The sequence below is a fragment of the Brachyistius frenatus genome, unplaced genomic scaffold (genome assembly GCF_029030835.1).
Source record: "Brachyistius frenatus isolate BFR_SWC_R1_liver_20210118 unplaced genomic scaffold, ASM2903083v1 Contig_16, whole genome shotgun sequence".
In the NCBI taxonomy this organism is placed as follows: Eukaryota; Metazoa; Chordata; class Actinopteri; family Embiotocidae; genus Brachyistius; species Brachyistius frenatus.
The window spans coordinates 2435120-2462843 of NW_027210615.1; the positions used below are offsets into that span (position 1 = coordinate 2435120).

Genomic DNA, 27724 nt, shown 5'->3' on the forward strand with positions numbered 1-27724 from the left:
AATATGCAATACTTTGCAAAGTAGAGTAACTGACTTGTAAGATGGAGTACCAGCATAAACCATAAACTATAACTCAAAAGGTGTTTACCTCTTTGCAGTCTAGATACAGTATAGAGAGAATAAAGCTCTCTATATTGGCACTATGTTCTATTCAGGTTTAATCAGTGGAGTCTATTGCAGCTACAGTCAGTTCGGGACACTAGTGTTGAAGTTCAAATGGAGGCAGTTTATAATGCTGAGGTGTTGAGGTTAGTCAGAGTTAATAGGGAGGTCTTGAGCTAGGGGGGGTTTCCAGTGGAGGGAAAAGCACACCAGTTCATCTTACTTTGGAAATGCTTGGTTGAAGGTCTCTAACTTCAAGTCCCAGTATCTGTGCTTGCATTTATATTCAGTCACAACATTATATATATATAAAAAAAAATTGACTTATGTTACAGGAACAAGATATAAGTCACTGTGATACAAGACCATAGAGAGTAAAATGTAGCAGTAAATGGGAAATACATCAGAATAAGTGTATATTTACCTGGTCTATCTTCATCGCTGTGGTGTTTGAGTCTGTGGGGAGATTAGACTTCTCCAGATAGAAAGCCCTGTTGGGACAAAAGCATTTCTATTTTAAAACTCATCGTGTGCTTTGAAAATGTACAGATTTGTGTCCTATGACTCACTTTGTCTGAGAGCTGAGTCATCTAGCATCTAGAATACTTTACTTTATGGAATATGCATCTGCTACAGTAGATATTTCATCATTTATTGATGTTGTATGAGTCATTTTCTGGGAATTAGTGTGTACATATCAGAAATGATGACCAGATCAAGAGGCTATTATAAACAGTATTATGTTTCAGGGCAATAAACAAGAAGAACAGTCAAATTAAAGTCTGAATGAACACATACTGTACATGCTAATATAAATATACATATATATTTAAAACAGAAAGATCATCAAAAATAAACTACATTCATTGTATTTCGACCTGTTAATCAAAGGCATGTGAAAAGTAGCATATTATAGAAAATATTGTAAAACTGTAAATATTCTGATTCCTAAAAAAAAAACCATATCTGACAGTTCAAATTCATACTGTGTGGGAAATATTCCTTAATTATCCCTTAATTCCTGCACACAGTGTTAGAAAACAAAAGATATGGAGGAGTCATTTTGCTTTACTTAATGAACAAGCCAACAAAATCCCGTTAGTGGATGTGGAATTCTGTTGAGAGCAGGTCTGGCTCTAAAAAAAAAAGTCAAGACCTTGATTTAAAAAAGAAAACAAAAAAGGAGCGTAAAACCGCAACAGAAGCCAAGTTTCTGCTTGCTTATGCAGCACCACACGGCGAACTCCTGCTTTAAGGTGAAACATATCCCGAGAGAGGAGTGAAGCCGCTGAAGAGTTGCGATGCGGTATAGCCCAGCGTACCTCAGTTTGCGGTAGTAAGCCTTGACCTTCTCTAGTGAGACGGCATTGGTGCGCTGCTGGAAGTCCTCCATGGCAGCGTAGTCCTGCTGGGACACTCCCTCCGGACGCTCCAGAGCTGCAACAAAAAAGGAAAGAGATACACACTTATATGAACACGGGACTTTATAACCCCAGAATTAAAATCAACCTCATCATTAGGCCTAATTTTTGTGTTAACTCTGAACCCTTCATCTATTCAGTCTAAACAGCCTTTAACTGGCTATAAAGGTCATGACCTTGACATTAAGAAAATACTTTAAAAAAGTAAGAATTGGCCCAAATGTTCTCACAATGTGAAAAATGTTTGTATGAGAACATCTGCTTCTCATATATATGTCTACACACGGAAACTACAACACCTGCAACATCACATTGCCCTGTACATCCCCCCTGCAGCCAAGACTATTCTCCAGAAGGTGGCAATGTTCATTCACACAGCTGCACCACTGAAAAGCTCTGAGCTGAGTTGCACTTTGAAGTACATAAGCTCTCTCATTAGATTAGTGTTCCAACTAGCACTTGTGTATGGAAAATTAATGTGTATTTGGCAGACAGGCATGATGCGTAATGTCCTCTATTCATCTGAAGACTGAGACTGATGGAGGACTAAAGGAAGCATTGCAGCAAAGAAGACTGTGAAGGTGGGAAGTTTTAAATGGACAGTAAAGGGCTTCAGTCTAACTCAATAAAAGCATATAGAGCTATCAGGAATTCTGCAGGTGTTAAAAGGCTGCATGATAAACGAGAAGAATGAAAAGTTGAAGGAGAAGGAGAAGCAAAAGAAGGAGGAGGAGGAGGAGGAGAAGGAGAAGGAGAAGGAGAAGAAGAAGAAGAAGGAAGAAGAAGAAGAAGAAGAAAGAGAAGAAAGAAGAAAGAAGAAAGAAGAAGAAGATATTGCTTTGGTGCTGAAACTGAGCTATTTTACATGAAGGGAACGACACCTGGCCCTACTTGTCACATTTAAAACCCGCTGTACCAACTGATCCACACCCCTCCGGTTCTCCTGTCCCAGTCTGCCTAGTCTTACCCTTAGTGAAGAGCACAGTGTGGAGCTTCAGGCTGCCTCCATTTTGCAGCCGACTGGGCAGCTCACTGAAGTGACAGCTGTCCAGGCACAGGGTGACCCTCAGGGCCTGCCGGCTGCCCTCCACCTGGTAACACACTGGTGTGTCTGCAAAACACACACACACACACACACACACACACACACACACACACACACACACACACACACACACACACACACACACACACACACACACACACACACACACACACACACACACACACACACAGACAGACAGACAGACAGACAGACAGACAGACAGACGGACAAAAGAGGAGTTAACAAGACTGTAACACTTTTGGCTGTTGGAGCAACTCAACATGTGAAAATGTGAGAACTGTAACACGCTATATAGGAATTTAGTTACCCTGAAGTACATTCAGATACTTTGTTGGAAATTAACTGTGAAACATTTACTTCTAATATGCATAAAAGTCAACAATTACTTCAAACCACAATCACAGCAGTGACATCAGAAGCTTCATCCTGCCAGGGCTGAAGGTAGAAACTTTACTGTTTACTGTGCCTCCAGTATTTCCTTCACTTTGCTATGACACTGACACTGTAATGGAAAGAAAATGACTAAATTCCATTTAAAACAAACAGTGTTTCTTACCTATGTTTTAGTGTTTGGACAATATGTGGCACACTCACTACTGCGTCTGTATCTAGACGTTATGTTTATATATAACTATACTGTATAGCGTTAGTGATATTTTATTAAAATTTTAAAGGCATAGAATACAAATATTTTACATTTTGTGGAAATCTGATGTGTGGTGTCCAACTCATTGCACAGGGCAAATGGACAGAGGTTGATTTCCTCATATGTGGCAAAGACATGTTCTATTTAGGTGGTTAGATCATTAACTGGTACATTTTTAATTTTTAAATATCTTTCTGCATCTAAAACAATCGTTTGTTTGTTTTTAATCTGTAATAAATATATGACTTATATGCAGAGCATCATTTTTTTTTCTATTTCTACCAACAATACATGACTAGTAATAATTTATACATCAGCTTAATTCTCCTCACATTTTCTCAGAAGATGGAATGGATAACCTTTACGGCGTCACCTGTGGGGTCAGCACTCTTTCCTGGAGAACCCATCAAGCCATAATCCGGTGGATTTGGCTGCGGTGCTTCAGGCTCAGGGCCCTCACACTCTGTGGTGCTTACATGCGTGTACTCTACTTATAGCTGTCAGCTGACTGAGAATGCTATTAGCAAATCAATACTGTCCGATGGACTCTTGACGCCACAAACCATCTACCTGCACTGCAGCAGTCTGAGCGGATGTGCAACTTCAGCAAAGAAGCTGGTTCTAAAACTTTTCAGTCTATATATCACTACGTGCCTGTCATGCGTACTCAATAAGTACGGTAGGAATGATCGATAGCAATATGTACTGGCTAATATATGCGAGTACAATATATGCATGTGTGCACAAAATTCTTCCTGCAGCTGAGCGTGTATGTAGAAATGCAAATCCATGCCTCATCCAAAATGTTGCCTCTTAAAATGGGAAGTGCGTGTTGTGCTTTTCCTTTGAGCAGCAATCTCTGCCGGCCATGTTGAGGCTGCTGAAAAGAGGACTGATTTAGGATGCATTCATCCTTTGTATCTGCTGGCTTTGAGGCTTCCGCTAACCCGGACCACCTTCAATGAATGCAGATACTAAGGTTGTTAGCGGCACAAATGCACCTGAGTCTTTAACTTTGATACACGCAGTTATGTAGAGACGCCCACAATGCCCTTTTAAAAAAACCCGGGCGCATCCTCAGTGGAAACTGCTGCTCTACACCTTTGTATTACAATGGTTACTCTGACATAAATGTTCTGACCTTGAGTGGTTTGGCAGAAAAGAAGCAATGCAAACCACAAAATACATTTTCACACTCCAAAAGCTAATTTCTCAACCACCCCATATTGCATTTTGATGCAATAATATTACTTTTAAGTATTTAAATATTTGTATATATTTTGGGGTGCTTCAATGACACTTGTATAAGTATTTTATGTGTCTCAGAGCAGCACTAAAGTTTAAATGAAGCCCCTCAGAGACTGCCAAGAGGGACCAAGTTATTTGTAATACAAGGACAACAAGGACTTTAAGCGACTGCATGCTTTGACCTTGTTTAAGATGATTTATGAAGCCATTATAATGTTGTTATATCTCCCTATTCAGGTGTTCTCCACTGAAAAAAAAATTGAATCAGCAATGGCAAATTGGCAATTTCACCCTCAATAGCTCCCATACATGCACATAATAGAACTTTATTTCGAGTTGCTCAAAACATACAGCTGCTCATTAGCAGCAGCGTGGTTTGAATGGGCCGACTCTGTCTTCGCTGGTGGAGTCTCTTACTTGCGACTAGACACTCGTCCTCCAGTTGCCTGAAGAACACAGTGACTTTGTCCAGGTCCAACAGGGCTGCCTTGGTGTCCTCCAGCATGGTCCGCTCCTCCTTCTGCCGGAGGAGAGAAAGAGAGCTCAGAAGTGGCACCAGGAAGAGAGCTGTGATAGTTGTGGAGACAGGTGCATTGGCCAGAAAGCCATGCAGACCCAGAGCATTTGGGAAACACCAGGAAAGCAGAAAAAGATCCGGGCATGCATCTAAAAATTACATTCAACTATGAACTATCGAACCCTGTTATTTCCTGTTTCTACAACCAAATCTGTACTCACCATGTGTGGAGCGAGTGTGGACTGGAAGTTCAGCAAAACCCCGATGACAGATATTTGCTCCAGCCACTTGTGGCTGGTCTCCTTGCTGTCTTCCTGGTACTCGCCGGCGTTGTTGAACCGCGACCGCAGTGCTGTGAGCAGCTGCTCAGCCAGCGTGCACAAGGCGCCCGTCGCCGCCTGGCAGAAGATCACGTCCCGTCGCAGCTGCAGCGACGTGTCTGGTGGTTTTTGGAGAGATGATCATGTCAGGGACTGATGAAGTAGTGCTACAGAGGTTGGAGGTTATGGGGGTGAGCAGGTCAGTGGGCAGGACGGGGAAAGGAACCTTCCTCATTACACGTGTCCTGAACTGGCTCCAGTGCATATACTTTATTCCATTAAGCTCAACGCTCTGACATGATATGTCCCATTAACCAGCACCATATGCCACTGAGCTCAGTTCAAAGGGACGAGAGCGTCATGTGCTTCGACACCAACCCTCATTCCAGCACAAACACACAGAGCCAACCTGAATATGACCTTTCTACAAAAAATAAAAAACACTGCTGACAGCTGAAACTTATACTTAAGAGTTAGAGCAAAATATACTGGAAAGAGTGTATACTTAAATTGCTTTATCTTTTTAATAAAGCGCATGTAATAAACAAGAAACAGAAAAAATAGCTCAAATGTATTTTGGGTATTTTGAATACATCTTATATATATTTTAATATTTATCAAAGATGTTTTAAGGCTCTGCAGATGTCCTGATGTAAAACCGGCTGTAATTTCACATGATGGATGATCTCATTTGCAAAGAGCTCTAAACTGTTGGAATCATTTAAAATGCTCTGGTTATGAGACTGAGCTCTGCCGAGTGATTGCACCGCCTGTCTCTTCTGGTAATTTGATGGAAAATTACACTCTAGTCTAATTATCTGCCACTTTATTGCACCGAATGTGAACTGCTTCTCTTTACCCGCTGACTCGTTACTCTACCTGTACACTTGAGCAGAGCCAGGAGAAGCTGGTTCTTTCCCTCTGTAGAGAAAGAAAGAAAACAAGATGCGAGTGAGAGCGTGCACGACCATGTGGCCCGGGTGTGTGCATGCGTGTGTTCCACTCACCGTCCACAAATCTCTGCAGGCTCTCCACCAGGGTTTTGATGGAGTTGGGGAGGTTCCAGGGGTCCTCTTGGATGTTCTTGTGGATGATACAACGACAACGAACAGTCCAGTCTTCTGTTTGACGAAACTCTGGTCACATAAAAACGGAGAATGTGTGAGTGCATGTCGTTTACACACACTCCCACCTTTCAAGCAGCAAACACACAGAAACAAATACGCACCTGGCTGGCTGTGGTCAGAGTAAAAGTGCTTGGTCTCCTCGCAGGCCTTGGTCATGACAGGTCCTTTGAGCAGGCTGTTGATGGAGTCAACCTGCGTGTAAAAATAAAAGCAAACACACATTCAAGCTTTTTCTGTACTTCCCCCCGTCATATTCTCCATTTATTTCATCCTTTCCCCTTCAAACTACCTCCTTTCTTTCTGTCATGCACACACACACACACACACACACACACACACACACACACACACACACACACACACACACACACACACACACACACACACACACACACACACACACACACACACACACACACACACACACACACACACACACACACACGTCAGTCAGAGATCTGTCAACATTAACAACAAGAAGGCTTGTGTTTGCAGGCCCCCCAAGCTGCTGTTTGCATGTGGAAAGAGATAAAGCAGCCAAAATGGGTGCACCTCACAGGGAGTCAAAGGGCACCTCATGCTGAGATGGATTTGACTTTGCCCATGTATCAGTGAAACTCTGCCTGTTTGCGTGTGTGTGTGTTAGGAGAAAAACAGAAAGAGAAGGGGCAAGAGAAAGAAAGCAGGTCAAGTGAAAGATGAGAGATTAAGCCAGAATCCTGAGCAGAGGACAGAGAGCTGCATGAGGTAACTCAGCCCAGATGTTGACCGATCATTATCACCATGATCTGTTCCAAATGCTTAATGCTGACATGTGGGTTTCTTGTTTCTCTATCTTACAGTTTTACATCTACTGGCTGCGTTTAAAGTTAAAATTAGACTGAGGGTTTGGAAAAGCATTCAAGAGCACATTCTGCGACAGAAAACATCAACGAAACCCCTCTTGCAGAAAGAAAATTCACCTTTTACCATAAACTGAATGGCAGAACTCACCTGGTTGAAAAGGTGCTCGAGGCAGCCGTGCAGCTTGTCCTGTTTGTCAGAGGAAATCCTCATGTCGCACGGCAGCTCATCCCCTGGTGGCCAGAAAACCCCCCAAAATATCACAAATTTAGACACAAGTTCATTTCTATTTGACCACCTGCACGTAGTAAACACACTTTTTGTCCATCTGTTAATGTAAATTCGGCTTAAAGTCTCAAATTTGAAAGTATGAAGGCTAATAAATAATAATGCAGACAAAAACAAAGCAATAAATACTGTCGCAGTGGACACATATTTGGCTCACTGTACACGAATGTGGCTTTGGGGGTTATGAAATGTTGTTTCTAAAATATCTGGCCACAGTCACCTCCACAGGATTTCTCTGTTTTGGAGAAGTGTGAGATCTGATCAACATTATCACAAAATAAAGAGCCATCACAACGAGGCAACTACTGATTTATTCTTATGCAAATATCCATTATTTCTTGTCTTTTTTTAGATGTTCAAAAAGCAAGTATTTGCCTAAGCCTGGCTTATGTTGTTTACACTGAATTCACTTTGTTATGCAGTCGTCTGTTTGCACAGCGACACAGTTTGTCTTGTGCTGGCTATTCAACCAAACACCAGATCTGAGACGATCATTGTTTCACTTTCAAAATCCAACACTCAGAGCCAGAAACAACAGAAATTTGTCACTGGCTGAATCTGAATCTGAATCCTACTTTGTCACTCTTTTACAGATGGACAGAAAACCAGAGGCATGTATTACCTGATCCCATCTCGTCACTCCCCAGGTAGGAGCTGTTACTCCGCACGCTGGTGTAGGACAGGACTGAATCTCTGTTGCTGTTGCATTCACTGCAAAAATGCACACACACACACACACACACACACACACACACACACACACACACACACACACACACACACACACACACACACACACACACACACACACACACACACACACACACACACACACACACACACAAATACACACTGTTAAAATGCATTATAAAACAAAGAGGTTTCATTCTGTTCTTCAACCGCATTGAGGATTTCCAAAGCAGCATTTGGTAATTATGCTGCCAAATAATCCTTCTGATTGTAAATGCCTTTTCTGATTTACAGTATGTGAGACCGAAGGTAATTAAATGTTTCTCCCAACAACCGCTGCTGGTTGACACAGAGGAGCAGTCAGTAAACTGTGGCTGCATTACATTCCCAAATATTCGACTAATAATACATGAGCGCATCAGACTGAAATGCAGCTCTTCATTGACACAGATACTTTTATGGACACACTATTTTCAACTGTATTCCTTCATTCTGGTGTGTGCAGACAATTTCACTGTCTCTGGGACAGTTTTGTAAAATGTCTCAGTTTGGTATTTATAGTCGTACATCTACGTGATTCAACATGATTACCGGGAGCATGTGGAAGATTTATGTGGCTCAAATTATACATGGCCTTAAGGGAGCACGCTCACAATCCCCTCAGAGGAGCTCGGAGTGATTCACAAGCTGAATTACCATGACAAATGGGCTACTAGGGACTAGGAGCTACGAAACGACAACAGTGGCTTTGTCTTCCTTTACTATTATGAGCCGTGGCTGGATGACAGAGTGGGGGAGTGAGGCCCGGATATCACCTGCCGGGTTATTCTGTGGTCTCTAAATGTGTGTATAAGTGTGTGGGAAAGTGTGTGTGTTCTGGTAGGGCGGTGGGGGTGGCTACCGCAGAGCTGCTACAATTATGGGGAGAGTTAATATCACTTGGCTTGAATTCTCAGCTGGCTTTTACTCACACACACACAACAGAAAAAAACCCCACAACATCATACACTTATAGTAAAATGTGTGTATGGACTAGTAAAGAAAAAAGTATTTTTCAAAACTATTCTCTGTATTTGTTGACGAATACACATAATCGCCTCCCTCCCTGTGAGTATTATTCCCCTTCTGGATGTCTGCATCTGCACGGGGAGTAATATTTTCTGGCTGAATTCAGTTACAGACACAGACACAGACGCACGCACGCACACACACACTCTGTCTCACAAAAAGATTATTTCCAAATTTAGCTTCACACCCCTCCTGCCAAAAGTGAAAGCCCCACTGTGATAATTAGTACTACTGTAGTGGTGAACACATGCACGCACGCACGCACACACACGAAAACACATACATGTCGACTACAGCTCTAAATACAGGTGAGAATGCATTCATAAACACATTGAAAACAACTCATCAACAACTTCCTTGTTATAATATAAAGCTACAGGTAGGATTCACACTGAAATAAAGGGTACTGAAAATGCCAGCACACAGACTGAAACCACTTGATTTTTTTTTTTTAAGGTTGGCGTTAAGGGACATATTTTCCCACAATGCAATATACAGTGAATATATTTCAGGACATCGTTAATTAATTGTGACTGGGCTCTTCTCCGAGGAAACAAGGGATGTTCGGGGCTAATCGGCATGTAAGGACAATCAATCACCCGAGATACACTCTGACACTGAAGGTGAACTGTAATCGGTCTCAACTGGATCTGGGGACACACACACGGCAAAAGGTCTTAAAAGGGCCACATACACACAGACGCACACGTTCACTCAGGAGCCAGCGATTTATGGAAGACACAATGTACCAGAGTTTGAAACAAACACTACGTTCTTCACACAATCCTTTTCTTCTTCTCAATCCTCTCAGCATGTCTCTGTCTTTGACCCCTGTGTGTGTGAATGTGTGTGAGTGTATGTGAGTGTGTGTGTGTGTGTGTGTGTGTGTGTGTGTGTGTGTGTGTGTGTGTGTGTGTGTGTGTGTGTGTGTGTGTGTGTGTGTGTGTGTGTGTGTGTGTGTATCCAGAAGCCAGTCTCTCCTGTCCCTCAGTAACATTATGTTCCTCACAGGCTGTACTTGGCTGCTGACCTCCAACTGTTGAGCTCTGCTGTGGTCTGTCAGCACCTCAAGCTTTTAATACCTGATTCTCTTAAGCAGGACAAAAAATTAAAAAAAGATCCAAACACCCATCTCTGAAACACAGTAACACATTTCATCATGTCCAAAAATGTACAAGTGGGAGGATTCATTCACATTTACTGAGCTACACTGCTACCTTGAACACAGTATTTTTTTCCCACTTGGATTCAAAACCCTGAGTAAACAACCCAATGTGTGCGTGTGTGCGTGCGTGCGTTTGTGTTTGTGTGTGTATGTGTGTGCACGTGTGTATGTGTGTGCGCGCACGAACAGCCTACATTTTCCTTTACATTTTATTGTGATGAGGTAGTTGCGTTCCACATGGCGTGGCCGAGCCCTAATGACAGAGCGGGTGAGGAGGCCTCGCCCCAAACATTTGGCTCTATTATACACCAGCCCACCACACCAACAACCAATAACTACATCTTAGTGGGTGGTGGAGGGTGGGGCTCAGTGGAGCTCTGCCCAGTGAACCGTGCAACACACACACACACACACACACACACACACACACACACACACACACACACACACACACACACACACACACACACACACACACACACACACACACACACACACACAGAGGCAAACATCTGAATGAACTCGCAACAAGCAAATGACATAACCAGATTCTAGCGCAACATTTTGAAGTCATTTTTAGCCCTCGATCGGAGTTAAGATGCCGACATCTGGAAGGAATTATAGCCTCCAACGGGGGTAAATGAGAAGCATTATAGGTTTGTGGAGTAAGGAGGGAGTTTGAATGTTGTTTATGTTTTATAGAGTCCACAGTTAGAAATCCAGGTGTGAGCCAAGTGTGTGCTGTGTCTCCAATCTTGTGTTTTATAAAGGTGCTGCTTTACCAGGTGGCTTATTGAAAACAGAGGAATGACAGCATTGCTCTAAATGATTCAGTTTAAGTTGTATAAACTACTCAGCTCTCAGTTGGTAAGTCTCAGGACCAGGTTACACTTTAACATCCACTTTTTTGTGACCCTCTTAAACCACCATTTACCTGTAGGAGTCCCTGTAGCTCATCGTGTCGTGACCCGAGTCCTCCTGGTCGTCCTCGTTCACCTTGAAGCAGACCCTTTTAATGCCGCCTTGCTCCACTTTGTCCTGGTCACAGCCGTCCTCGCAGGGGGCCAGAGAGGGAGGCTGACTCGGCTCGTAGACCGGAGGCTCCCCGCCCTCCCCCTGGAGCTGCGTGGGCTCGGTGATAGACGACAAGAGGCTTGAGGAAACAAAAACAAGGTATTATTAACAAAATTAGATTTGAAAACAAACTGTAGACAGTGCAAGAGGTCACAAGACATTTTTTGCATGTACCTTTTTCGCATTTTAAACATGAGGATTTTGACACATTCAGAATCTTGTAGGATTGTTCAGACAACAGCTTCATCTGCAGTCATGAGCTCCGGAGTTCATAGAAATGTGCATTCATGTTAATGGTTAAATAAAACTGTTGGCCTATATTTCAGCATTTAAAAAGGTGTATTTAGTTTATATAACTCACCATTTATTGTGTGTGTGTCTATATACTTTGGTCTTTATTCAAAACGTTTTCAAATGTTGTCTTCTATTTGTATTGTATTTGCAGTTTTTGTACTTATCTTTTCTACCTGTATCCTTAAGCCGCTGTGACGACTGAATTTCCCCGCTGTGGGATTAATCTAATAAAAGTCTTATCGTATCTTGTTTACTGATACTGTATCTGTACTGCAGATAAAAATGTTTGTTTTTCAGATGTTTCGCAATCCATAATGAACTTTTCCACGAGTTGTGAAAGGTCTTGACACAGCACGAGGACCAAACCCATTTCTCAGCATCAAAGGCCAGAGAGCATTTCGGACTTTATTATTGTATACAACATATTGGACAGACTGGTGGTTTGTCAAAACTGGGTGAGCCACATAATCTAATATCAGCTGATGATGCATTAAACTGTGGAAATCTGTTTCTAAATGTCTCAAACATGTTTCACATCTCTTGGAATTAAATGATTGATGTGAAGGCTCTATTATGCTCATATTTACATTGAAATACACTATGCATGGATGCCCCACCGTCAAACTTACACATCTATTTATTCACATTGTCACACCCCTTCCTCCGCACAGACACACAATACGTGTCTTTCTCTCTGGATGTTATCCCGGCCTCCCTCCCTGTTCCTGTACTGGGTCCGACCCATAAATATTTTGGGCCTGAAGAATGTTCCTTTTGTAAATCCTCAGCTTTAAACAAGGCAAAGGGCAGACAGACAAAAGCACGGCTGATGAACGGTCTCGGGAGGCTGGCGTGGAGATACAAGCTCCTGGCTTTTTATGCAGAGATCTCTAAATGTCACTGTGAAGGCTACAAAAATAGTCTATTCATATAAAAACACCAGTGGAATGGCAATATTTGATAACAGCTCCAGGCCGTCTAAACTGAAGATATTTTCTGAATGTATGTGAGTAAACACTTTTCTATTTATCTGATCGATGGCACTTGTCACAGGGGTGGAGAGAAGAGATTTATATGGAAAAGGTATAAAAAAATTGCTTAAAAAAAGGCATTTGAAGGTAGACGAAAAACATATTCATATTAAAAAGAGTTTCAATATGATCTGTGACACTTACACATCTATTTGAGTAACATACTGCCTCATTTCCCTCACGGCAACATCCAGGCGGCTGTACAAGTAAATGTAAGCGTCCTGTGTCTCCGTGTCTTCCTGTTTGAGCAGGAAACTCAGCCCGCCTTCTCCGTGTCCCCCCCGGCGACTGTCCATCAAACCGTTGCCGCCATCCACTGTCACCTCCCCGCTGCCATCGGCCTCATCTCCTTCTAGACCGGTGCAGCTCCACGAAGGAGCTCCCATGCTGGTCATGCAGTGTTGAGTGTGGGACATGGGATTCAGTTGTGCTACAGGAGAGAAAAGGAAGAGGAAGAGGAAGAGGAAGAGGAAGAGGAAGAGGGAGAGGAGAGGAAGAGGAAGAGGAGAGGAGAGAGAGGAGAGGAGAGGAGAGGAGAGGAGAGGAGAGGAGAGGAGAGGAGAGGAGAGGAGAGGAGAGGAGAGGAGAGGAGAGGAGAGGAGAGGAGAGGAGAGAGGAGAGGAGAGGAGAGGAGAGGAGAGGAGAGGAGAGGAGAGGAGAGGAGAGGAGAGGAGAGGAGAGGAGAGGAGAGGAGAGGAGAGGAGAGGAGAGGAGAGGAGAGGAGAGGAGCAGTGCGAATAACAACATGTTAGCGGTGGTTAAGTAAAAAAAGACTTCACTCTCTGACATTTATATCTAACCCAGATGTTGAAAACCTATGAAGTAACGCTCTTGTCTGTTCTCTATTTAGGTCTCAATGAAAAACAACTTCTTAAAGGACACTTATGAAACTGATATGTACGGCGAGAGCATGATGCAAAAACTGTTTACTTGGGTTGAATGCCAAACTAAGCTGTAATAACCTGACACATCCAGAAACTGAAGACAGATTTAAATTCCTGCGATGAACTCGAGAGTGTGCAAACCCTAACATTAAATACAGTAGTGATGTTTTTATACATTCCGCACATCCTTATAAAATCCATAGTTTGGTGTTTTTTAAAAAAAAATTTTTTTAAATCACCTCAGGTAATAAACCTTGTTTTGGCCCGCAAAACTAAAGACTGCTCATCTCCATGGTTGTAGTCTGGTTAAGTAGGGAAAATCTGCACTTAAAAGCACCGAAGTTGAACATCCCACCAGTACAACTGCTCGGCAGATGTCTGATCGGCAGCTGGTGCCGGGAGGGAAGATGAAGACGAGGCATCTTGGAACAATGCAAGCAATGCTAACTGTCTGCTGTCTGGACAGCTGTATTGCGTTTTCATCTTTGTTCAGAGTGGAGAGAGTTCAGCAGTTAACCCTAAAGATTTACAATAATCATCAAACCGTTTCATTATGACGTTGGGGTCATATAGACACTTAACAGGATTCTTCTGTTTCTGTATCAATGAACAAAGGATTTCTAACCTTTTGCACTATTCTTGAAATTATTCTTATGCAGCATTACATTCCACTTAAAGTCAACTTCTCACTCTCTTTTTTCCCCTCTCCTCTTTGACCTCTGCAGCAGCAGGGAGTGAATGGCACACATTCTTACACTGCCTTCAGGCACCAGCTTTGCTGACGTCATTCATTCACTTCTCATGTCAATAACTGGAGCATGGCTTGGGGCTAATGGAGTCTTAATGGCAAGCCACTCATCAAATTTACTATGGGAATCTTTCCTGAGACCGTATGACTACTGTAGGAGGCTGAGGTTGGTGTTCCCGCCTCTCTGCTGTGGGATTAAAATGGTCATAGAGGGTAATTAGTCAAAATGATCGCTGAGTTAGTGTTAAGTCGGTTAAGCTATATTATCATGAAAGGGATTGATCTCAGCCAAGCTTAGTTTAAGCAGTGAATATGTGATTGTGAGGAAATTATACGAATGTTCAAATCTTCTTGGATAGAGGTGTGTGCGTGCGTGTGTCTTGCTCCTACCTTGGTCATGGTCCAGGCCAAAGATGGAGTTTTTGCGACCAAACCGCATGCTGAAAGTCCTGCCAGCAGAGGTAGTGCTTTTGGGGTAGGAGACCTGCATCAAGTTGACGTGGCAGTTGGTGGGAACAAAGTCCATGCAGCCCAGTGGGTGAGGGAGAACACCGGCCTGCCGGAAGGCGGGCCACACCTTGTTCTTCAGCTCCAGGGCAAACTAAGTAAAAAAACAAAAAAGACAAACTATGAAAAACAAGGCAAAAACTTAAATTGCATCTGCAGTGACTTTGTTTAAAAAAAAAAACCTGGTCACTACACTTACATGAGGACATGTTAATGACTGGTAATGTAATGTAATCTTCTGAAGTTTATTACAGACTTCCAACTAACTGGAGAGTTCCTGCTGTCTCGAGTAATTAAAGAATAAATTGAATAACAGTTTGTTGTCTAACTATCTTCGTATCACATTTATTATCAGATTAAAGCTTTGGAAGGATATAAAGAGGAGCTGTATTTCACAGTTGTCAACCCACCCTTACGCCACCCATTAATTTGTGAACTGCCGTTTTGAAGCCTCCAGTCTGGCATTTTGGCCGTCACCATCTGGTTTGTTTTTTTTAACCAGAACTGACCATATTTGGATAAGTTAGGGAGTCACGATGGTGGATCTGACTGAGGACTGCTCAGGACTGTGCCCATCCACCTATAGCAGAAACTTGACTGCACCCCAGGCGTGTCAATCAAACCAGGTATGCTGCCAAGCACACCTCTTGGTGGTATTACACTTCTGCATCACGTTTTAGAGACGACTTCCATTTTTAGATACAATATATTTCACCATGTCGTGGTACATTTGATAACATTTGAGTGTGCTTTAAACACACTGACATATCACTTTAAAAACAAATACAAATGTACTGTTTCAATTACACAAGAAACAGTGTTAGAGTCATATAATGCAATGCATCCAGAAAATAAAAGCCAGAATGAAAGATACGGATGGGGAGCATGAATATACCGGATTAACAGATATTTCAGTGAACTGTTTAGTCACAACTGAATACAGAAATTGTGTTTTCTAAGTTAATATGAATCAATAGGAGACATTCCTATGTTTATATCGGTCTTCAAGAGAAAGTAAAGTATGTCCTAATACCTGCTCATAGCTGCTGATACGCCGTCTGATACTCTCCAACTTGGTGTCACAGATTTGTCTGAACTCGTACTGTGGCATGGTAACCACTCGGTCGCTGTGGGAGATGAGCTGTCTGCAGTTACGAACAAAGAGGCTGTCATCACCAGAAAATGCCTTTAGGATCTGTAGAGACAAGAACCGCTGGTAAGTATGGATCACTACAACATAAAACATTCGACACCTGATTTAGGCGATTACATCTGCATAAAAAGGAATTTCTGGCAAATTGTCATAAAGCAAGTGTTTTTTGTTACGATATACATTCAGCTCTACAATACGAACAACTGAAACCAACAGTAAGGCAACAAAATGCTTCTGACAGCTCAAAAATCCTGTCATTATAATATGATTGAACAAATATCAGTGGCCAACAGACTGGTGAGCAGCTAATTTGGGATCTTCAATGATACGAGATGCGTAGGTTTAGTGCACTGCAAGTGAGGAAATATAAAATGTTTACAATTCTTTTGATCTGGCTGCAATCCATTTTGGATTTTTTTTTTTTGCTTAAAGTGCTTAAAGATCCAATCCTCTCTGAAGTGCAAGTAATGCTAGAGAGCCAATAAAAACAAAAAGCCTCTGATGATATCTGATATTTTCTAGGTTGCGAACATTAGATCCATATTAACAAGTGTTATACAAACTAAAATAAATGAATAAAAGTCAGACTAATACCCCTCCATCCTCTCCTCAGTATCATATGATCAACTTTAGGACGTTTGCTCACAAACACTAAAGCTTAAGCTAATCAACCCTAACCTCATCTTCCTGTAAGTACCTTAGCAGTAAGGCTGAAGCAGCCTTTGGGCTCCACAATCTTCTCTAGGACGTGACTCTTGAGGCCAGCAGTGCTCACGTATTCATAGACCACGCCGTGCTCCAGGTGGACATTATCGACCGTCATACTGACCAGAGGAAGCTCACTGGAGAGGGAAAGTCTGCCGAGCCTGTGGTCTGTGGATCACAATTTTCACTTAAATACATCGCATACATCCATAAGTAAGAAAAATATTTACAGTTTTTATAACAATACTTGTTTATGTAATTTAAAAAACACTGAATAAAAGATTACATTTAATTCACAAAACCATATCCAATTTAAAAACTAATATAAAACTGGAATTAAGTGTAGAGGTAGTGTCATGCCTTCAGCTTTGTTAGTTTATTGGAGATAAAAAAAATAAATAAAAAAAAGAGCACAAAGCACAGACACACAGTAAACATGTAAAGGTGTGCTGTACATTCGTCAGGCGTGTTTATCTTGCCAGCAGTGGAAGAAAAATTGGCAACTAAGTGTACAGTACACTGAAGTTTACCACATGACGTCCTCCGACTGAAGCGTGCGGAAGTGTAATTTTCAAACAGAGAATTTTCTATATCCAGAGCAAATTACCAACTGCTGAAGCCACTTTCTGACTGACACAATGACTATGACCCAACACAGGGGCCATCTGAAAATAGCAAACTTAGGTGGAACATAATGTTTTGATGTCATGTTTTTTTTGCTAGCGACACTTTGTTTTGAACATCAAGCCTTCAATCGACGTGGAGTCACACACAAAGCAGCTACAGTTTACAATGCAAAACTCATAAGTTTTACTAACCGAGAGGCCACAAATGAAACTTGCTGCCAACAGTAGAAAAACTAAAATAGAATTTCCATTTTCTCTTTGAAATATTCAGCATGGACTCCTTAAAATTCCTGATCATAAATATACTGCTATTATATTTTCAAGGAGTTTTAAATCCAAGATAAGAGAGGGTAACTATAATGGAAAAAGGCATAACAGCGTGTTTCACCTGTTCCGTTGGTGCCGTTCTCCTCCTCGTGGTCGGAGCCGTTCTCCACCGGGTACGGCCTGAAGGGGCTTTCCTCCTTCTCACCTGCTCCCCTTTCTCTCTGTAGCTCTTCCACATCTTCAAATGCACGATACACCCAGTGACACTGTGAGAAAAAAGATGAAAGCTCAACGGTCACATTGAGTACAATTGTACTGCTCCATAAATATTTATTGGAATTAAAAATGTGTGAAAGAGGAGGTGATGAGATGTGAGCTAAGAGTTACAAGGTGTAGGTGAGATAAAGGGGGAGAGCCTGAGAGAGAAAGAATGAGGCAATTGTTGTGTGTAGATGTGAGCGCACTTTCTACACTTTATTTGAAGGAAAGAATGCGGAGTATTTCTACGTGTCCTGTGGACACAGACACTTTTCACCTAACGAGGCAGTCGGGCCTAACCGCAACTACCCGAACCCAGCAACGCCGTCAGCCACATCAACAACGTCCCGGTAATTTATCCTGCTCTTAAATGAACCAGCAAACATTTACTGGAACGAGTCCAAAATAAGGCTGCTCAGCTGAGCCTGTTCACTGGGTTTGAGAAGAGGGGGATCTGTCAGTAGGCTTGACTAAATAAAGTAAAACACTGTTTTACACAGCAAGGAAGACACCGTACTCTGTCTGCAGCCTTGTGAAATACCACCTGGAGACATGAAATGCTGCTCTAGGAATGTCAAAACAACCAGACAAGCGTGTGCAGGTTTGGCCATGTGGTATTGAGTATAATATATAAACTAATATCTAGTCAGTTTAGATAATAAAAAAAAACAAATCTGCTATTATTACATAAACAAAGAATTTAACGCAAATATTATTGGCAACAGGAATGAATACAAATTCAGTGGAGAAAAGCTGAAGTTGCTGCTACTCTTCGGCTCCAGGCAGGACTTTATCATGAGCTGATTAAAAAAAAAAAAAAAAAGGTCAACTCTCACAGCAAGTGGCCTCCAGCAAGAAAATGTCAGCTTGTAATGTATGTAGTAAATCACTAGATAACCTACTTTTGAAGCCAAGAACATGAAAGAAATAAAGAAACAATATGTAATGTGTTGTTTCTTCTCTAGTTTTAGACTGAACTACTTCTAATGTTGTTTTGTGCACCATCTCAGGATTGTCTGCGTCACAGCGGTTCTTTGGACTGTGATTTCAGATAGCTACCCCACACAGCTGAATAATCTGACAAATTAACATTCAAAGCTACTCCTGTTTATAATCACACTGTCTTGTGGTACTACATAGTTTTTAGTATAAAGAAAGCATTCAGGGATTTCCCTGGTACACTAAGAGCATGACGACGCACAACAGGACTGTAAAACCTCACCGGACATCATGTATTGAGTGGGATGATGTTTGAATTTTTTTTTTTTTTTCAGATTTCATCGACTTAATGATCTCAATGTAAGAACGACTAATGCTACAAAAACCTGCCCTGATGAAGAAAGGATGAAGCGTTTTCATTCTCTCACCGCTTGCGGAGGCTCCTGGTGGGTGTTCCCAGCGGTGAAGTGCTCCAGGACCTCTTCGTAGTCACTGCGGTTGACATTGTTGCCGTTCACCTTCAGGATAACCTGGCCGGGCTGAAGACCCGCCCCCGCCGCCTCCGAGCCTGTAGCGTGTTGACACAGGATCGTAGGTCAAAGGTCACAGAGTGGCATAAACACAGTGGACATGCATACAACACATTAGGGCTATTATGAAAACATGAAACTTAGTGTACATCACAGAAAAACAGGAGTTAAAAAGTGCCGTAAATGTGTCACCAATGTTCTGGGAAACATCTTAACGTAAATGAGCTCATCTTTTATGAGTTTGTTAAAATAATTTGGATTTAATTCGCTCATCTGGATGTAACCTCAACCCCTTTTGTTCCTTAAGGACAACAGAAAATGACTCGGTTCAGCACCGTAACACGTCGTCTCAGGCTACTAAGGCTTAACAGGCTGGAAGTCCAATCAACACCTCCATCATCTTCCTCTCCACTCTAAAAATACCAGCGCTGGCATCACTTCCACCCAGGGTGCCAGCCATTACCCAACACTGGAGCTACTTGACCCAGGCATGAAGAGCACGTACGGAGATGGATTTAAGACAAACAGAAAATGAAATGAACACTCTGAATCCAGATGGAAAAACTGCACTGCGCACAACAACAGAGAGCCAGAAGGAATACAGAACACCAGGAAATAAAAGGCGTGTGGGATTGGGGGCGGGGGGGGGGGGGTTGGGTGTCCTCTCCTACTCCTGTCTGGTTTACACATTGGGATTCATCCCTCATTCAACTTGTAATAAATCTCTCCTTTTTCTATTTCGAGTCAGTCTGGGCGTCACAAACATCTGGTGAAGAGGTTGAAAGGACACAGCAGGAAGAATAAGAAGGCAGAAAAGAAAGGTGTGGGTGTCTTGTCAGTTACCTATTACATGTAGATCACAGAACATTGTGCGTGTACACGTGTGTGTGTGTGTGTGTGTGTGTGTGTGTGTGTGTGTGTGTGTGTGTGTGTGTGTGTGTGTGTGTGTGTGTGTGTGTGTGTGTGTGTGTGTGTGTGTGTGTGTGTGTGTGTGTGTGTAGTTTGGTAGTTTGGTCTATTAGGGTTTTGAACCTTGACTGCAGGCTGTCTGGCTGACAGGTGGCCATAAAAACCTAATAGAGGCTCTCTAAAAGCAGAATGTAACAGGTGGTTGGAGGCTAGAGTTACCTCATCTTTCCCCTGATTTCACTCACAATTATTTGACTTTCTGACACTGTAAACACTTTGAACGCATTTACTGGCACTGACGCTGCAATAACAAGGTCAAAATCCAACAAATCTTTCCACAGATCTACGGTGTTGCAGCATAAACAGAAGAGTTGAAACTGAATATAAGAAATATCAATTTAACTACATCTTCCTGAGGGCTGTAAACTGTTTCATTGCCCAACTGATTACTTTTCCATCACACACACACCAACTGATGGTGTTATTTTACCTTTAAAACTAGATTATAGACTTTCTTTTCATGTGATTGTGACACTGACTGGTGCACAGTTTCTCCCTTCTTTCACTACAAGACTTTAGCAAATGAATTTAGGGGTAAAACAGAATATAAAAGACATGTTTTTGTAATCGTGTAATATTACATTTTACCCCAAAATTCAACTTGGGTGATAAGAAAAGAACATCTTTTTTCTAGCCATATTATTATCACAACTTAAATAGTATGCACTTATCCTGCTTGTTATTCCACACATGTTCATAACGTAGGGAGTAATTCTCCAATTGATATACGACTCTTTAAAAAAAAAAAAAAAAAAAAAAGGATATTGTGAATGATCTGTCTCTCTGGAGGTCAATTAAATCTCACCTTTCCTGACAGCGTGGACATGAGGAGGAGCAGAGCCGCAGAGTCTGAAGGAGAGGCTGTCTGGGTTGTCAGGGATCTTCACAATCCTGGAAGACAAAAGTCCAATCAGTCCAGACCGTCCCGTGTGTGTGTGTGTGTGTGTGTGTGTGTGTGTGTGTGTGTGTGTGTGTGTGTGTGTGTGTGTGTGTGTGTGTGTGTGTGTGTGTGTGTGTGTGTGTGTGTGTGTGTGCGTGCGTGCGTGCGTGCGTGCGTGTGTGTGTGTGTGTGTGTGTGTGTGTGTGTGTGCACGTGTGCGCCCTCACTCCTTGGCCTTAGTGGCGACCAGCAGCCGCAGCGAGCGTCGTATGCAGAAGGCCTGGTTGATCATGGTCTCCACCTCTGAGAAGGATCTGAGGAACAGCAGGTCCTCGTTGATGGTGTAGATCTTCCTGCCCACCTGCAGGCCAGCCATCTGGACGGACAGACGGATAGACAGGAGACAGAATGCTGTTATTTATAGGCTGCAGCTCGTATCAGCTCCCTCTGAAGGGGCCATTCGCACATTGAGTGTTTTTAGGTGGGGAAGGCGATCAATTCACAAATCTATAGCATCACTGTGAGACCTGAACTTTGACCTGGTGAGTGTGGATTACCCCCAATCAAGTCCCTCTTTAGTATAATGTGCCTCTGAGGAGCACAGCAGCAACAAACTAACAAAACAAAGGGTTCTCCTTTGTATGTTTGTCTTGACTATCAATTCATTATTGTTCATATAAAAGAAGCCTATTCAGCTGGTTGGGTGGAGCTCAGCTATGTGAATAAATGCACTCTCATTTTGTCAAAGTAGCTCTCGGAAGAAAAAGGTTGCAAACCTGCATTAAATGGAAAAACAGTGAGTACTGCTCAAAAGCCTATCATGGCGTGTCTTTTCCAGCATATAAATAGTTTTTATGGAGGGAGTGCATATCAAGATATGATTGAGATGGATGATATCGACACCCGAGTCTCCTGCCTGCATTTCCAGCGGAATGTTTTTATTGTCCATCATTTTGATGCATGTTACAGCCCGTGACCTTTGGCGGTATGAGTTATCATCAGACCTTTGTCCTTTAACTAAATACAATCTCATCCGTCACAGTGAAGTAAATGCAGCAGAACAAGTTATTCCACATGCTCCCAAAGTATCAAACATTCTCAGGTTTGCAGTCAGACATCAGCTTCTAAAATCCCATCACAAATGACAGACACACAGTACCACAGCCTGTTGCATGTCATTAATTGCAGTCATCTTTCACATCTTCGGTCACGTGAGAATAATGCCGCGTCTGTGTGTTCGCTGTGTGAGTCCAGTGTCCTGGGCAGAGATCCGGTGGGGTGGCCTTGGCTGCGCCGAGCACAGACTCTGAATACCAGCCCAGGATGGATGGCTGTAGGAACGACTGGGAGGAGCCACAGCCATCTGAATGAGGGAGAGTGATGTGTGTGTGTGTGTGTGTGTGTGTGTGTGTGTGTGTGTGTGTGTGTGTGTGTGTGTGTGTGTGTGTGTGTGTGTGTGTGTGTGTGTGTGTGTGTGTGTGTGTGTGTGTGTGTGATTGCACAGCATGAGTGCCGGTCTACACGTGACTTTCTATAATAGTATCATATAGTGAAAGAGCTCAGTGTGTGTGAGTGTGTGTCCTCGCAGCCCTTTTCTGAGCCCCATGGGAATCAGCTGAGCTTCATTCACTGTGCTGGCACACGGGCCGTGTCACAACTAGCAATCCTGTTATTGTGGGGAGTGGAGGACACGGGGAATGAATAACAGAGTGAGAGGGGAGAGAGAGATGAAGCAAGAGGGAGCAAGAGGAGTGAGGGTTTACTGTGGTGGAAGCAGGCAGAGGAGGAAAAGAAAGACTATCAAGAGAGTCACTGAGGAGAAGAGCATTATGGGAAAGAACTGCAGTAAGTAAAATAACAGACACAGTGAGGATTACTGAAGCACAGAGAAAAGAGGGTGAAATGAAGTGGCGCAGAGGAAGACAGTTAAACTGGAGATGATGAGGAAAAGGGTTTCCATCTCTGGACCTGTGGAAAAGGACGATTCCACAAACAACCAGGACATCATCCTGTATTTTGAGGGAGATGCTGAAAATATTGTACAAACAGAAAACATGCTTGGGTTGCTCGTCAGACTGACCGTACGTCTGAGCAGTGTAGAGTGACAAAACATGAGGATGAAATGACACAAAAGACAGGAAAATAGTTGCTTTGTACATTTTGTTTTTGCGAAACCATTAATGTGTCACTAACTTTTTTTTATATGTTAAAAATCAAGTAGCCACAAATGGAATGTTTTTTTTTTGTATGTTGCTCTCCTAAACATTACCTAAAACTTACCACATTATTCAAAATAAACTAAGAACAGGCATTTTGATTTTAAATGTTTTGTCAGGGCAATATCTGTATTTAAATTGCCCTGGATGAGTGAAGTTTTATGTGTGTGTGTATTTTGTCTGGAGGTCATGTGAGTAAGCATGTCAGTGGTTCTGCAGCCAATCAGAGCAAAGTTCCTACAAAGGGAACAGAGGCAAGACGGACAGCAGCCATCCAAACCGTAGACAGTCATTACCTACTGGAACTAACACCCTCGGGCTGGAAGAGGATGCAATGTGTGTGTGTGTGTGTGTGTGTGTGTGTGTGTGTGTGTGTGTGTGTGTGTGTGTGTGTGTGTGTGTGTGTGTGTGTGTGTGTGTGTGTGTGTGTGTGTGTGTGTGTGTGTGTGTGTGTGTGTGTGTGTGTTGACCATTACCTCAGCATGTGATCCCCTGGTGACAGATTTCAACATGATGGCCTTGTTTTTCTCCTCGATCTCAAAGCCGTAGTCCTCCTCCTCGGGGTGAATCTAGCACAGAGAACATCACCTAATTACTCCCTCATTTACGCTGGTGACTGACTGTCAGACGTAAATGTCTCTCAACAGTCTAACGTCGTCAGTAAGCAAGCAGCCAAATAATTTTAGCAACACACATATTCGTAAAGATTTTATGCCTCACTGGGCTCGGCTGCTGTTTTTTACAGTCTGTAAAAGTCCTCTAACGCAGATATTTGACTCTTCATGATAAATCATGTGTTTTTACTACAAAAGGTAATTTGGACGTCAGTGACCTGATTTTCACCTGAGGAATCCTTAAAAAGACAAGGCACTCTGGGTGGTTTCACATACAAGCTATCCACACAAAATCATAGTTTCGTTTGTGATTTTCATCGCATGTCAGGTGTCCTGCGTCTGACGATGTTTCCAGCTCCCCATATTGCATTCCCCTGTGGGGCAAGGCTTAGACTCTGTCATCACCGAACACATTAGCAGCTTCCATTAGTTAAGCTGCTCAGGCCATCTTCCTGCTGCACACGCCTGATAAGATGTGGATCTCGTCTGTTGTATCGGAGGAGATGGCTGCGGTAAATAAAGAGTTCCTTCAATAACAGGCGAGAGGGATGATTGGTTCCGCTAATCAAGGGAAAGAGCCTTCTCCACGTTGTGTGGAAGGCCAGATAGCGTACTGACTTCCAACTCTGATATGAAAAGGGATGCTGGTGATGCTTCTAGGTTTCCCTGAAGATAATAGATTTAACAGTTCACTTTCTGTTTCAGACTTTGGAAACCCCCCTTCAGCTTGACCCAGAAAACTGTAAACATTGACCTCATTTTATGTGCCAAGTAAATACAAAATTGTCAGTTATAAATAACAAGTTACATGCTATATGACATACAGCACAAATCATAAACTGGTGGGGATATATCTTGTTTCTTGTTGATTAAATTGACAACCCTTGCATCTTTTTTTTTGTTTCCTAAGAAATGGCTGTTAATATCTGTCATTTTTTTCATCTATTATGTAACATATACTGTATATTGTATTGTGTTATAAATATTTGTGTCCTAACTAGTTCTTATATGTTCCTGAAAGTGAAAAAAAAAGCTTGTCTCTCAAAATAAAGTCATTCAATAAGTTATACTTGTGTAACATACTGACATATGTTACACGCATCAGTGGTTTAGTTTTGTGTATTTTGTCTTATCATGCATAGAACTAGCTTTAAAGAAAGCCCTACATTTTTTTAAAACGTTCACCTTTGTCTACAAAGAAAAGGCCAAGTTACATTAGATGCTTCAACCAATTTGAATGAAGACAAAGTACACAAAGCTAAAACATCTCCCGTCACGTATTTTGGAGGAGTTTCTCTTCTTCACTCTGTTTTTCTAACACCTGTTGTCTCGTCATGACTGAGATTGTTGGGTGTCAGAGACAGAAGAAAGAAAGGGAAAAGAAATGTGCATGAAGAGAACAAGAAAAGTAAAATCCCGTTGACTTTTAATATCAATCAGCTTCTATGTTATTAGATTTGGGAACTAATAAGACTGAAGCCCAAATCCTTACTAACAAGGTATTTTATATACGTCTCCAAATCAGAGCAATCCGTACAGGAGGGAAAATCCAAACTGGTGTTGCTATCATTTACTATTCCCTGTTATATCTCTGTGCACCAACCAGCAACAAATCATGATCTCATGTTTATTTCTAGTGTATTCATCTGACTGCAACAATTAATTTCAGACTCCTCTAACAGTTTCATCCCTTGTCTCAGCAGCAGCACAACAGGGACTTCATCGCTCCCAATACAGTTGATTATATTATGATGGTATTCACAAGGAAAGACTTATTAAGATGCATTCTGATCAGAGCGAATTTATTGTCATCAAAGCTGCTCCCTCTCCCATGTGGATGAGGAGTAGGGGGTATTCTTTGTGTATAGTGATGTTAATTACATCTAGCTTTGGGGATCAGTAAGCAGAAGACACACAGAGATAAACAAACTGAAAAATATAGTAGAGGCCAGTATGGCCCTGTTTCCATCTGGCTATTTCAATCCGGACATATGCGATCTGACCACAAGTGGCCAGCAAATGTCCAGGTGGAAACACACCCAAGAAACATTGAGGTCTGATCTGTTCAGACCACATTCGGAGGTGGTCTGGCACGCATGTGTCCACATTCGTTTAGCAGTGGAAACACAATCCATCCTGAGGACTCATTGTAAGACCGACTACTCAGCTGACGTCCTCTGAATATCAATAAAAATAAAAGCAGCTCCAGGTTCCTGAGTTGGTATCTGACCCGGAGCTCCGGTGAGTTACCGACACGTTAAAGCAGGTTCGTTAACTGATCATGCATGAAAGAGTGGCACAAATCCAGATATATTTGATAAAGTATCTTGATTTCTATGTTTTTATATTCCACACTAACCCGTTCTTTCACACCATTGTAATGTTTTCTGACAGTCTGTGTCTCCATGTACATGTGTGACAGCATGTGAAAATGTGTATTGTGTGTGTTCCAGCTCACCACGAAGGACTTGGCCAAGATGTTTTCAATGAGTTTGAAGTCATTTCGCTGGAGCTGCTTGCTCTTGGTGCTTGTTCCCTCCGTTTCCTCGTCGGCGTAAAAGCGGAAGAACTGGGACTCATCTTTAAACTCGCTCTTCTCCAAAACTAAAGGGAAAGACACACGACATGTATGAGCATTGAGCAGCTGAAGAAACCATGACATAGCATCACATCTCAGTCTTGTTAATTAACTGAGCACAGAGAAAAGGTGAAGAAGCCTTCAGAAAGGCTAAACAAGCCTCTTACAATGAGCTTGGATCGTATCTAAACTGTGCTGTGCTCATACCGCATACTATAAACGTTATCCAAAATGGCACAAGAGTTGTTTGCAGGTCATTTGCAACTTCAAAGACCTGTGGAGATACACAGGTGTTTGCAGAATCAAAGTAAGCTTCATGTGTGGACATCTTCACACAAACAAGCTAACTGCAAATTAGCTAATTAGCTGATAGATGTTATGAGGAACATCTGGAGCCAAATCACATCTGGGTCATAGCCAGTGCAGGCCAGAGTTAGCAAGAAGACCCTCCGGAGGACACAAAAAAAACAGTCTGTCATGTGTTTCTGAGTGTTTGGAAATCCCACGGTTGCGCTGATCCTCACTTCAGCACATGAGGCACTTCAGACAGGTGAGGAGCACATCATGGATGCTTCTCCAGTCACAGCATTTTTGGAGCCTGAACCAAAATGCACTTCAGGAGCTACAGGAAATGCTGTGTGTTTGCATGCAAGCGAAAAAGGATAGTTTAAAACAACCAGGTACTTTGTGTTATTAGATAAGCAGACTGGTGGTCATTGTATCTGCAGCCACTAACAAATGGCTGTAGGCTTTAGTAACCAACAGTTCACAGTTGTCTTGGATTCAGCCGTTACAGTATGTTTACTCGCACACTGTGTTCCCAAACAATTTTTTTTTCAGACTAACATCTGTTTTGAGGCGCATATGTGAGTAAAATATCTACACTCTACATTTTCAGATACTGAAATCAGACCCTCATTTAATTTAAATTAGCATGTATCCATACGAGT

General features: G+C 42.3%; 1 protein-coding gene across 3 annotated transcripts in view; it reads right to left on the reverse strand.

Moving 5' to 3' along the window:
* Window positions 1-27724, reverse strand: part of prex1 (phosphatidylinositol-3,4,5-trisphosphate-dependent Rac exchange factor 1) — an 87672-nt gene that overhangs the window by 2920 nt on the left and 57028 nt on the right. Inside the window, exons 16-37 of one of the 3 annotated variants that reach the window (XM_069693944.1) lie at window positions 26655-26800; window positions 24059-24151; window positions 21594-21742; window positions 21292-21377; window positions 19416-19555; window positions 17912-18056; window positions 16890-17065; window positions 16073-16234; window positions 14923-15133; window positions 13045-13330; window positions 11436-11654; window positions 8201-8289; window positions 7441-7523; window positions 6549-6639; window positions 6328-6456; window positions 6200-6241; window positions 5222-5439; window positions 4901-5003; window positions 2491-2634; window positions 1425-1539; window positions 527-593; window positions 326-370 (exon numbers count right to left, since the gene is read on the reverse strand). In XM_069693944.1, coding sequence (XP_069550045.1) covers window positions 326-370; window positions 527-593; window positions 1425-1539; window positions 2491-2634; window positions 4901-5003; window positions 5222-5439; window positions 6200-6241; window positions 6328-6456; window positions 6549-6639; window positions 7441-7523; window positions 8201-8289; window positions 11436-11654; window positions 13045-13330; window positions 14923-15133; window positions 16073-16234; window positions 16890-17065; window positions 17912-18056; window positions 19416-19555; window positions 21292-21377; window positions 21594-21742; window positions 24059-24151; window positions 26655-26800 — 2939 coding nt within the window. Of the gene's footprint in view, window positions 1-325; window positions 376-526; window positions 594-1424; window positions 1540-2490; window positions 2635-4900; window positions 5004-5221; window positions 5440-6199; window positions 6242-6327; window positions 6457-6548; window positions 6640-7440; window positions 7524-8200; window positions 8290-11435; window positions 11655-13044; window positions 13331-14922; window positions 15134-16072; window positions 16235-16889; window positions 17066-17911; window positions 18057-19415; window positions 19556-21291; window positions 21378-21593; window positions 21743-24058; window positions 24152-26654; window positions 26801-27724 lie in introns of all 3 variants that reach the window. The other 2 variants (XM_069693946.1, XM_069693945.1) reach the window with 2 other exon arrangements.